This window comes from Poeciliopsis prolifica, unplaced genomic scaffold (genome assembly GCF_027474105.1).
Source record: "Poeciliopsis prolifica strain line A6 unplaced genomic scaffold, Auburn_PproV2 SCAFFOLD004, whole genome shotgun sequence".
Taxonomy (NCBI): domain Eukaryota; kingdom Metazoa; phylum Chordata; class Actinopteri; order Cyprinodontiformes; family Poeciliidae; genus Poeciliopsis; species Poeciliopsis prolifica.
Window position 1 is genome coordinate 15,372,062 of NW_026562379.1, and position 13,604 is coordinate 15,385,665.

The window sequence follows — 13,604 nt, forward strand, 5'->3', positions numbered from 1 at the left end:
GTTATTTGGGCTGTCACAAGAGGTAATACCTCATGACAGTGTCAGCATCAGCGTGGCATCCTGCAATCTCAAATTCACTGATGGCAGGGCTTTGGCGCTCGCTTGCCGCCGATTCATCTGCCTCGCCGGACGCGGCGGCGTACCAGCCATCAGCATAGAAGCGAGCTAAGTGATTTTTTTTCTTAATTATTGGTGGCTGGTGATTACTTCCCCAGATTGGCTTGATGTATCACCGAGTCACAGCATGTTTACACAGAAGTGGAAGTGGCTATAAAGAGGAGCAGAATGCCTCAGCAGACACTTATTCAGCCATGACAGCAGTATCCATCCATTACTCGGTTTTCTCCGAGTGTCAATTAGGAAATGTAAAGCTGAAATAAAAGCATAATGTGGAGTAAAATAAAAAATGGCTACGATGTCACATGTTCTCCAGGCGGCACAGCAGGCGCTCTGTGGAAAGAGTCTGCTTCCATCTCAAGGCACACATGTGTTGACAATTTGTATTTAATGAAGTGCTGCCCTCTGCGGGGTGACTTCGAACCCCCCATCAGCCTCGGCCCGGTTTGTCCAGAAGTTCTGAAGCGGCAGACGGTCGGTGTGAATTCAGGTGAGCGACGACGGTAACCTGCTTCGGAAACGGAGGCGACATCGAGATGTGCCGCTCCCACAGGGGAGAGCTTTGAAAACGTTGAACTTTAACGAGATCACCAGCTCAGCGTGGGGGAGGAAAAGGAGAGGAAGCAGCGTGCCCCGCTTGGAGTTACCAGCATGAAATACAGATTTATGAACTCCTATAAACCACATTTCTGTCTCTTTATTAAGTCTCCTGATTTTACCCAAAGTGGAAAAAGCTTCCTGTTAAATTACTAACAGCTTGTGGATTTACTTCTGCATAAGGTGGCTGCAGCACTCATGAGCCGAGAGATAAAACCGAGCTCGACTCTTACACTTTGCTGGTTTACTGGCAACCAGTCGGGGTGGTCACTGGGAGCAGGTGGTCGTCTCAGACTGGCTTTGCCGGTGTGAAGATGGCAAAGGTTAGAAGCCAGACTCTCAATCTGTCCACTTGAAAAGTCCCCAGGACTGCTGGAAACTTTTCTGCTCCCCGTGGAGGACATGGCAATTACAATTTCTGATGGGATCGGCGAAAAGCGCCAGGAGCCACAGCACATTCCTGGAATATGATCAGATTTATGCCTGGAACATTTTAGCCAAACTCCACCGCACAAATGTCCTCCTAATGCCATCAGTGCCGCATCTCAAATATAACACGCTGCCTTTTTACTGTCGTCTACCTGATTGCCAGGGGTCACTTTACATTTAATGACATCATTAGGCTGTGAATTGTCTTCACTGAGCCAGTGCTTGATGAAGCACATTGCGCCACAGCAGGTACGTGGCACCGATTCCTTAAAATAAAGCCGCTTCCATTTAGTCCCCGCGACGCCACGTTCTGTGGCAGGTTGGACTTGGAGCTGCTGCGGCGTTCTCCAGCTGGAAAGTGCCCAACCTTTGACCTCCTGCCTCAACTCTTCCTGCTGTGGAATGTGTGACTAACATGTCCTATGGAGAGCTGGTAAAAAGAGAGCACACATGTTTTATCTGCCTCTCATTTTTCTCGCGATTTAACTCCTGAACAGCCGTCAGAGTGAATCTCTGCGTCACACTGCATGTGGAGCACATTTACTTAAAAATGTTCGTAACTGAGATTGTAGTCCATTTACGATCAGTTGCTTCTTTTTCATCCCATCCCACTTTCACAAAAGCATGAGTTACAATTTATAATCACTGCTGGGGAATAAAAAACATCAAAAAGGACTTACACCGCATTGCAAAAGTGTTTATAACCCATACAAAATGCAAATTTATTTTTGCACAATTGTGTTTGACAGAACACAAAGTAATGCATACTCATGAAGTGAAAGGAATAAGAATCTTAAAAGTGCTCTCCTCTGATACCAGCTGTAAAAACACTGCTACTATCTGCTAATGCGATAGTAGCAGACCTAATTGTTTGCTTGGTATTTCAGCATTTTTGCTAACTTAGAAAATATTTAGCATTTAGTTAGCTTCCCCCAAATGTATTTTTTCTGAATACCTTTTTTCAGGTAGAAGCTAAAATGCAAATTTATTTGTAAGCTTTCAGTTGATTGAAGTTTGGGCTTATCAACAGTTAGTCAGCTGTTCATATTCCTGCTATTATTTTTGAATTAATAGCTGCTATTATTTTTGAATTAATAGCAGTAAAATAATTTAATTATTTTAAACAGTTTGAATAAACCGCTTAAAAGCCATTTATTAGACTTAAAGTCTTGCAAAACAGCTCAGTAAAGCAACACTTTAGAATTTATCTGGAAAAAAATGACTTGGGAAAGCAAAGTGTGCTGAACATTTTCAAAGTTAGCAAAAGTGCTAAATGAAAAATGAGCTCAGCCATTAGCACATTGGCAGAAGTGTACCCACCACATGTTGTTAGTAGTTCATAGAATAAAAGAACAATGTTCATTTTACTCAAACATAAACCTACAAAGAGCAAAGATGATCATTTAAATTTTCTTCTGAAAACCACGTGTCACTTTTGTTTCTCTTCACAGTGACATTCTACTCCAATCATGATGTGATAAAATGTGAAAATGAAGGAGTAAAACTTGTTTTGCAGGACAATAAATTTATTGTCAAAATAAAAAAATCTTGACAGACCACAGACTGGAAGCACACCTGTTGCTTTATGATGCTTGTCTTGATGAACAGTCAGGGAAATCTGAGTCCTCGTTAGCCACCAGCTGATGTGAGTCGGATACTACAAAGGCTACGGAGCTGACAAAGGCCTGTATGAAGGCCGGTGACGCTACTCTGAGTCTGAATCCTGCAGAGCAGCGGTGAAAAAGAAAAAAACAACAAAGCACATACATCTGGTACAGCTGAATGAACACTGGGGAGTAGAAGTGACAATGAAGGTTGCCACCACATCAGAGGGAGCTGGAGCTACAAAAACCCAAGGTCAGGTTTGTCATCTTAGATTTGACACAGTGCTGGACAGGCGGCACACAGAGAGAGAGTGGCTCCATGGACGGGTGCTTTACACTTATTGTAAATCAATAGCAGCCTTTCAGTGGCGGCCGTGAGACATTCACTATTTGAAGAGCTGGCTTTAAACAATGTTTTGGTCAGCTTTTATGTAAGCTGTCAACTTTCAAAATTCAAGACTGTCAAAGTTGAGTTTGATTTCACAACTTTGATTTCATAAAATTTATGCTTTAGCTCTTCTCAGCCATTTTTTTTTCTAAATTCACTTTCTGATCAATAAGGAAGAAAAGAGCCACCAGTACATTTTTGCAAATTACAAAATAAAATTTAGTAAATTTTTTAGTATTCTATGTGAAGGTCAAAACAAAAGTCTGAAAAATGTACCACCAAAACCCGCTCCATTTTGGTTTGCATTTAAGAAGGAAGTTGCGCTGAGTGTCTTCTTCTGTGGTTTTCGCTTTTGGTTCCATAAGGGATTTTTGTTGCAGCGCCACCACAAACAAAGTAAACAGGATTTTTGAACGGTTCGGGTCTGTTTTTTTTTCTTTTCTTTTGAAGCTGTGCAATGCAAAAGAGAACTGGTGACAATGTAACAAACTTAACTATCAAGTGTGAACACAACTTTATTAGCATGCTTGAAACATTCCAAAGTTTTATGTTTGCAATTATTGATGTGTTGGAAAATCAATTTTCTGTTTCTTTTTGTGTTTTCTATCATTTAACTCCATAATAACGCACTAAAAGAACTAAACTTGTGTACTCAAATCTTATATCTTGAATATGTTTTTACCATCCGTCCACCATAAAAATATTTTATTTCAAATGTGAAACGAGAAGCTCAAATGTAACCTTCATTATTGTAAACTGTAAACTGTGTGTGCAAACTTTTGGCTGTCATTCTAGAAGAAAGCTCTCACATAGCCTATATACTCCTGCACACAAATCTTTCACTATTCATTCCTGCCGCTGTGACATTTAGTTAGTAAGTTTCAAAACGTGAGAAAAATTAAAACATCTCTCGATGAGTGAGATGCTTTAATGTGGAATTCATGTACAGAAAATCAAAGCCCGAATTTTTGATGTTTCTCCAGCTACATAGGAAGCAGCCAAGGAGCTCAGGCTGTGCAGCAGATGGCTCCCCCAACTTCGTGTGTTTGGAGGTGACAGCGTAAATCCCGTGCCTACGGCTCCACAACGGGGGAAATTGCATTCTGATCCAGTCCTCTCCTCTGTGTATTAGTGTTATACAACACACTATTGTGTCTGGCATTTGCATTAGTGGCATGAAATTCAGCCCACTGGCTTTCATGATGTAGCGCGATGAGACAACAGTGGGAGTTCTGGCTTATCTGTTCCCTTGCTGCAGCATCACATTCACACTTGCTCTTCCCAATCACTCCACAGCCTTTTCTTTTTATTGAAATAACTAAAGAAAAAAAAGTTTTTTTTTCTTGTATGTGGCTACAAAAATAACTATTTACTTTCTTCCATTGCAAGATTTTGACATGATGTTCCTTTTAGGAACAATATGACAGAAAATTAGATCGGCCAAGGCAACCGTAGCATGACAATCTGATAGACATGATACATAGTCGCCGGCTGTGGCAGTGAGTGCTGGATACAAGGTGGGCTAACGTGGCTGCTATTGTTCGGCTGTGTGTGAAGTAGTCCTCTGTGTATCCATCATTATGAGTGGTGAATCAACCGAGCGGGGGCCGTCGAGAGGAGGCCCCCTGGGAATGAGGCCTTGTCCTGTCACTACGGGGAGGGGCGTGCAGATAATAATGGAGACATCATGAGGGCAGCAGATAGGCTTTCCTCTTCAAATTGGAGGATAGAGAGAATTTTCTCCGAGCCGATGATTGTTCCCTGGCAGCTTTGACTGCTCTTGTCAAAGAAAACAGACACCAGAGCTGTTTTCCTGCAGGAAAGAAAATTAATTATGGCTCTAAAAGGGGACGACTGTTCTATTTTCGTAGCACCTGACATCGGTTGAAAAACAGAGATTCCCGCGAGGCTTTCAGTAATTTAGTCTTTTATCCAAGTGACAACAGATCTTTTTTTAATTTGCCGCGATTTGTGGGATGTGAAGCGAAATCAACAGTGTTTTGTGCAATTTCTTCCTTAACAGTTAGTTTAAACAACAAACAACATTTTCCAGATTGTTTCAGTATTTTGTATTAAAACACAGTAACAGTTGAACCGATGCTTCTTTATGTTAAAGCACAGCTCTTATATAGCATATATAAGCGATCTGGAGCGTGCAACGAATCGGCCAGCAATGGAAGACAACGGCGAGAGCAATTTTGTGTCTGACGCGCCCACGACACGCCTCCACACAGGCTTTGGTGTAGAGTAAAACGTCAAGCGTTTGCATTCAAAGTGCACACGCGTTGAACTTAAAGCATCATGTAGCGTTGGATCAACTTGCAGGTCTTGTGTAACGCTCACTTTATGGTTCCTGCTGGAAACCCAAACTGGTGCCAAACAAGTTATCTGATAGTAGTTCTGGCATTTCAGTTTCATCAATCAAAGGTGTGCTAGTGGTCACTGCAATAAGAAACATTCTGATAATTTAAGTTCTTGAGATCTTGTGTGATAACCTTGTTACACTGCACAGGTTTGACTTCAGTCTTCCTGAAAAGCTAAGCATGATTTAAGATCAAGTGACTGTAAAAAGCCATGAGAATTCAGTGAACTATGTGTCATGCAGCACGGGATTAGAATGTCAACATGTTCTAATATTTCCCAACCCCAACGTGGGTCATTAAGTTTGATAGACTCTTTAAAAACCTTTATACACCTAAATGTAACGCGAAGACAAAGCGCTGGACGAGCTCAGCTTCTGCAAAGCAAACTGCATCAATCTTTCGAGTGTAATTGCAGTTTCTGTGCCAAAATGAATATGTTCTACTTTATCAACAGTACAAGCACAGGAAAAAGGTGCACAGAGCAACATCAACAGTTTGCAATGTTTACCACATTGGTTTGGAGCCCTCTGTCTCCCTCATTAATCAGCTAAAGTGACAGTCCAGCATTTACATGTTTCTCATTCAGCAGAATGAGGCCCATTGTTCCAGTGCGATGCTGGAAATACATGTTGCATTTGTAACTCAGGGATGGCAGGAAGTTCAAAATATAATAGCTTTGTGATGCACTTAAGAGTCCATTTTGGGTTTGCTGTCATGCCTGAGCCAATTCAAGCTTCTTTGGAACAGTTGATGGAGCACGCATTAAAAATGCAGCAGCGACAGCAGCTGCTGAATGACCACAGCTATGTGGTGTTCATGCAGCGCCAGGGAAAGGCAGGACAATGGTTTTCACACTGAAATAAGTGTCTGAAAATAGTATTTGGATGCGTTTTCATGACACAAAGACTGAAGACGGAAAAAGCTGTGTCAAACGGTTTGCAGAGATTTTCCTTTCGGAACACGCCATTGTGTTTCTTCTTTCAAAAAGCACTTGTGTTTCATGTTGACATTGTTCCAACAGGTTTGCAGGGCTGAGATTCAATAAAAAAAAATTGTTTTTTGTGTTATGGATTTAAAAAATATCCTTCCAGGTCTTAGGAATTGTTTCAGAATCGCTGGATTTACGCAGAGACTGAATGACCTGTTTTTGTTTACTTCTTTCTAAAAATCTGAAATCTAAAGTGTATTTAACTTCACTGGAGTCAAATTTAGAAGACGGGGCCAAGAACGTACATCACACTTTTTATCCGTTAAAAAATGTCTAAAACCATTAATTTTCTTCCACTTCCAATTATAATGTAACAAAGTGTCAAATATGTAAAGGACTAGTGTCCAAAATTAAGTTGAAAACCATAATTGTTCTTTAAAGTTCAAATTCTATCTTTACCTGCTCAATAGCAGCATTAAAATAAGCAAAACCGATTTTGGTAGAAAAGTTATTTGTAAAATCTACTCTGTGTATTTCACAATAGTTTTATTTTAAGTGATGCACAATTTCCAACATTTTGAGGTTGATTTCTTTATTTTCCTTCTCCAGTTTTAGCTCAGCGACAAGCATGGGATAGCGGCCATTCTTTAAAGCAAGTCTGCTGGCGAGTTTGTGGTTCTTTTTACTGGGAAACTGAGATAAACGCAGAAACTTGGTTAAAAATATATATTTTTTGTTGTTGTACCTAACAGTGTTTTACTTCAGACTCTGCAGGCACTACACTTTGGTCAACCCTCCTCTAAAAGGATGTGAATACTTTTGCAAAACGCAGCATGTGATATTAATCCCACCACTTCCTCCCCACCGCCAGCTTCTCTTTCTGCCAAGTACAACCTAGCACCATCAATTACTCAAAGAACACCCAGGCTGACGCTGTCATTTCTTCTCTTGTCTGCAGAGAAGCCAATGCCTCAGGGTCCCCCAGGTGGTGTTATCGGGATCCTTGGAGGTGTTGTTGCCATTGGACTCATCATTGGTGTGGCTGTTACTGTTTTCATGGTCCATCGGCGGCAGCAGAAGACTCGCACGGAGACAGATAATGACCTGTGAGTACCAAAGCCAGAACCGGAGAATATTACTGGGCGGGGATTGTGGGGGTTATACTGGACAGGCTGTAAGATTAGGTTGGCCCTCTTGTCGGTTAGACGAAAGCAAAACTCCTTTTCATCTGAACTGTTATCAGACAGAACATGCTTCAAATGTGTTTCCCCGCCTCTGTCCTATTTATTCTAGAAGTCAATAATCTCATTTCCTTTGCATCTCGGGGTGAAATGTAATGTAATTACAGTCGTGCTCAGAAACGAGTGAAAAAAAAAATCATTTTCATTTTCAAGAGCAGATAGAATCATTGATCATATCTTCTAAGAAGCTTCCTGATTATAATGTGGGTCTGAAACACCATTGTTTTAATCAGGACTGATTGCAGTAACAGACTCTGCAGTCTCTTCTTAAGAGAGGTTAGCTTGCATCGAATGTTCATCATACCATCACACGACAAGCTGACTTCTCATAGCTTTTTAGGATATTGCTGGACTGGGAGTCAATTTTATCTCCACACACACAGTTACATTTTGCAAATAAATTTTATTTGAAATCTATTTCATCAGAAGAGCGATCTGAAAACGAACATGGATACGATCCATGCTGTTAGCATTGCCAACAATGCAGTGCATACCGATTTTAAATATTGATTTGACTCAATCCAGTAAATGAAATGTAAACGTTAAAATTTTCTGCAGAAAAGGAAAGAAAAACTGATTTCCTTTGCAGAATCAATTACTCTTATGAAACTGCTGTTGAAGGCAGATTGAGGAAACACTGTTGTTCACTTCTACAATTCCACCTCCAGCCAGCTAGGTAATTTTGTTGTGCCTGCAAACCAAGGGGCCATGACAGTTTTGAACATTGCCAGCTGCTGCCCATCCACAGGGGGGAGGAAAACAGACCACTGGGTGCAACAGGGAGAACAACGAGCAACAGAGCTGCAAAAATCTAAATTAACTTTTTCAGTTATCTCAAAGTGTGTAAACCCTGGGAACGACTGGCTGAAGAAAGAAAGAGATGCACAGGCACGACTGATAGCTTAGAGGTTGCCAAGTTTTTCATGATGCACTTGGGCAAATAGAGCATTTTCAAGATGCAAACCCAATTCCCTTGAAAATTACTCCGATGTGGGAATGGACTGGTAAAATTGCCTAAGCTTCACGATTGGGGCGGTGCAGCAGCGAGCTAAGGGGACAGGAGAGCCTCTATGAGCTTGGAAGTCAAGATTGTGGAGAATATTAGAAGTCGTCCTGACAGTCACGAGCCATTATAGCAGCTTTTTGGTTTCCACCTGGAACCGGAGACCAGAAAGGCTGCGTGTCCAATTCTGAACCCACAACGACCCAGAAACCGCACCTCTCAACAGCTCTTTTTTTTTCAAGAGAGATGAATCACACAGACTCTTACCGCCCCCATTGCTTTCTGTCTCTTTCTCCCTCCTTGCTAATCTATCTTTCTGTCTCGCTCTGACGCTGAAGTAACTGCTCTTTGTTTCCCACTCCACTCCCTCAGCATTGCTGTTGCTGCTGTTGCTGATAGTTGTGTGACACAGGCTCCAGAGAAGCCAGAGTCCCCCACAAGGAAAGTAGAGGCACCTGATCCCAGTCTGTCCCCTGCCGACCCCTGCCTTCCTGGATCCTCTATTCTGCTGCCTGCATGTAACGGCGGCCTGCAAGTGACATATTTGAGCACACCATTGTGAGCGCTGAAAGCTGCAAACTTTCATCGATCACGACTCAGAAGCACTGGACTTGATGTGTTAATAAGAGATTTGTTTTGATGCATCTATAAATACTTCTGAACTCATGGATCTCCATTTGATGCAGTAGAATATAAAAAAAACAACAACAAAAACAGAAAATATCCAGCTCCGTGAAATAACGGCAATGCCTTTTGATAAACAATTATGCAAGACGATGAAGCTTGATTAAAAGCGGCTCCAAGATGAATTAAACCTCATCAAAATTAAAAAGATGAAGCATCCAGCTCTACTAGATCAGATTTACGGAGCTGAATAGGAACAAACGGGATGAGTGGAGATTTTAAAGTAGATGTAAAGTTCTTAATCAAAGTTGAGCTTGTAAAGGGACAGCTTGTATTTTAAGGTGAGGTACCTGTACTAGAAACATGACATATCACTGTAGAAATGAAAAGAAAGGCAGATTTCACATTTTAGCTCATTTTGGTCTCAAACCTCAAAATGATTTGTTTTCAGGCGTTGGATAGAGATGTTAAGCATTCATTCTTTTACAAAAGACTTTCTATCTAATAAGATCACATGAAAATGACCCCAAGCAGAATGTTGTCAAAAATTTCACGCTAAGGTGCATGCTAATGGAGATTCTGCACATACAGAGAACTGTATTTGAAGCTTTTTGCTGCCACCTAGCTGTCAGGCTAGATACTACATCAGCTTGTGATTTTGAGTACTAAGCTGCATTTGTGCATAAACTTATAATGTTACAAAAATCAAAGCATAGACTGCATAAAATTGCTAAATTTGTTTAGTTACTACAGCTATACCTAATGTTGCTAATTTGCATCATACCATGGAAAATTTGTATCAGTTGAATGGAATCTTTTTAAAGTAACAATCTCTGTAATTTAGGATCTTCAAATATAAAATAAAAACTCAGCTGAACAAGGTCTAAGTTACCAACTGTTGACAGTTTGGTTTAGCTGTAACAGGATGAATAGTTCTTATTAACTAAGAGGTAATTCACCCTCTGGATGGACTGACAGACAACTGATGCATTTCCAAACATGCAGATGTTTAATGTAGTAGGGTGTATGCGTTGGTAGCAAATACTTTTAGTTTGAGCTGTTTAAAGTAGCTTAAATTAGTTAAATAAGGAGTCAATCAGTTAGCCTAAACATTTCTCCTCATAAACTCACTGTGATATTACATGTTTCTATTGCAGGTCTAGGAACTATTGTTAATATTATGCAAAAAATGGAATCACTGAACTGTCTCTTTAAAGCTTTGTGCACATGAGATAAGACACAATATTATCCTTAACTATCCACCTTTTCCCTCTGCCTCCTGCTCTTTTTTCTCCCGTTTTGTGTGCACGACTCCCATCAAAACTGCATGACAAGATTTATCGTCTCTTCAGTACTGTGACCGTTGTTGTGTCTCACTAACTTTGGCATGGATTGCTTCATGTAGTGAAATGTGAAAAGCTCTATATGTGTTTCCTGTGTGACTCGTTGTCAGTCGTGTTCAGTGTCTTATTAGAAACCTGTTCACCTCTTCTAATTGAAATATCTATCGATATAAAAGCTGATAAGGTGCAGGAAGAGAATGCATTGCATTTGTTTAGCTGCAGGATCACTGTAAAGAGATTCATAGTTTTATGTGAGTTTGTTATGTCGGGGTAAAGGGGAAGCCAGACTGTTTAATTCTGCATGTTGATGAGCTGTTAATCAAGGCTGGGCATTTGATAACATGCCTGACTGCACCGCCAGTCACGCCTCTGTTTGCCCTCACAAAGCAGCACATGATGTGACTCAAAACTGGTCAATCCTAATAAATCACTGGGCTCCTTTTAAAGGCTACACTGGCACAATAGTCCACTGATTATCAAAATAGATGGGCACTGTCAGAGGCGATGTTCTCCCAATAATGTGTTCATCGCTCTGTTTTGCCAGAGCTTGATGTATGACCTCCAAAATGACGAAAAGCGCAGCCAATTATAGCAAAGTGGGGGGGAAAAAAAAGAAAAAAAGATGTACAGCTTGGTTTGTTGTTGTTGTAAATACTCGCTGGTATAAACTACTTTGATGCCAACCTCCATCATGCTGTCGACTGCGTAAGAGTAAAACCATAAAGCTACTGTCACACTGTTTCTTATCTTGCTACATATGCTGGCATACAGATGAAGGGAATAAAACTTAGAGGGGGTTTTTTGGCATGGAGTCACTTTATCATTTTTTTTTCTGTTGTGCAGTATCGCACATTTTTGTATCAATTCAACACCACATAAGTCCAATGATACTGATACTGACACCGATACTTTTGCGATATGTCAACAAGCCTCTAACCTTCAGGTATTCTTGTGGTTTTTCCTTTTGAAAATTTTTGTTCAAACCTTCAACAGAAATGGCACAAATTTTATGCAAAATACTTTAATGACATATTAAAATTGTTTCTGTGCATTTTTCCTGCACAAAAAATTATCAGAGAACAAACCAAAACATTTTCTTTTCTGAGGTAGAGTTGAGAAACTATCAATAAAATAAATTAAATTTGAAGAGAGAACCAAAGTGCCGCACTAATATCAATCTGATACTGACCATGTATCAATATTATCAATGTTTTAAATTAATCCACTGAACTCTACAGACCCTATTGAGATTAAAGTTTGGTGCTTTATCCAGATTTGCCTGCAGAAGAGCTGCATGGTATCTCACTAATATATCGTACCTATAATATCGATTTGCACAATATTAATATCATATTGGTTATCATTACCAAGTATCACTAATTCACATTTCAGTTTGATTGATGGAGTTTAACTGCAAAAAACGTCCTTTTCCCTGCAAGGCAACGTTCCCCTTTGTGGGCCATGCAACTAATATCATCATCACAATAATTAGTGATAATATTACCATCACAAAATTGTTTATTATTGCAGTTCTCGGCGGTTTAAATAGCTATAAGCTGAATGCCTCAGAAGAATGCCTCAGAAGACAGAACCGAGTTAGTTGAGTGACTGCTCACCAGCGCAGACAGAGCAGCTGCATGGCTTAGTTAAAGTTATCAAATGACTGCTACTATATTTGTGTAGCATTTACTTAATTTTTGTACCAGTGGTGCCTGTGTGTACCAAATAATCTATATAATCTTATCTTTTAACTGGGAATCAAATTGTGCACTCTATGGTATCAGATGCTTGAACATCTCTACTGACAGCAGCATATATTTGCATGCATTTGAAATGTAAGGCAGATATGCAATAGTGTGACGGGAGGTATTAAGTGTATCCATGCTAGGTGGAAAAATAAATAAACCACAATAAAAACTAAGGGGTTATAGAGCATTGCTATTATTTTGGAAGTCATTTTAAGTCACGGATGGACAGTAATTGTGTCACTTAGCAGCACCTTTTGAAAAATACAATTCTGAGAGAAGCAAATCCAAGAGATATAACTTGTTCTTGTGTACATTTTGATTTGTAAGATGGTCATCATTCCTATGTGAAGACCTTTTTAAATGTGCTAAATGGTCAATTATTGTTGCACATCCTCTTGCTTTAAGCTGTAACCAAAGTAGGATTGTCTCATGTGAGTCTTTGAATATGGATTGTTAATGTACTGGGTGTCAATTGAAATCTTTTATTTCTAATGTCAGTAAATAAAACTGGTGCTTTGTTTTTGCTGTATAGAATGTGCTACATGCGTTTCCAGTGTCTAGGGCAATCCTCATAATTTTTATTTGTATATCAGAGTATGTATGTGTACAATGTCTGATGTTGAAAACACATTGAAACCGAGTGGATGTATGACTGTAAAGTATTATGTTTTTGGAAGCTAAGCTTCTCTCCTCAGCAAAAGAAATCATTTTTTGATAAACTTGTCAAAGAACAAAAAAGAAACACTTTGCTTGTTTCATTCTTTCCCACTCTTTCTTCTCTTGCAAGCAAAGAAGAAAATCTGAGTTCTGGCGAGTAATTGTTGTCCGCCTTCTGAAAAAGATCGGAGCTAGACAAAGCATGAAAGTAATTGCCTCCTAAAGATCAAATCACATTTATCCCGTCTTGCAATTAAAAGTATCATTAGCATTTAAATTGCCAAATAAGATTGTGATCAGCAGAAATCAATAGGAGTGCCAAGGATCAGCTCCAGCACTTCAGGTTGTTTTCTGCGGGTTGGGCTGCAGTTTTTAGGCGGCTCTTTGATCCAAATGCTTCTGGGGATGCAACACTTTACAATCTTTCACCAAACTGGAGAGGGGAAAAGTGTTTTCTTACTGTAAAGCTGAGGGACATCTTAACCCTGATTGAACACAAAAAAAATGAGTCCCACCAGCACAACAGCTTCTAATAGGAAGGTTACTTTTTTCTTATTGCACT

The 13,604-nt window shown here is 40.0% G+C and overlaps 1 protein-coding gene across 4 annotated transcripts in view; it reads left to right on the plus strand.

The window, feature by feature from the left end:
• The window catches only part of nectin1b (nectin cell adhesion molecule 1b), a 205,484-nt gene that overhangs the window by 147,720 nt on the left and 44,160 nt on the right, over nt 1-13,604 (plus strand). For 3 of the 4 annotated variants that reach the window (XM_055028729.1, XM_055028728.1, XM_055028725.1), the window contains exons 6-7: nt 7,385-7,532; nt 9,043-9,109. In XM_055028729.1, the coding sequence (XP_054884704.1) occupies nt 7,385-7,532; nt 9,043-9,109 (215 nt within the window). The remainder of the gene's footprint in view (nt 1-7,384; nt 7,533-9,042; nt 9,110-13,604) is intronic. The other variant, XM_055028726.1, reaches the window with a different exon arrangement.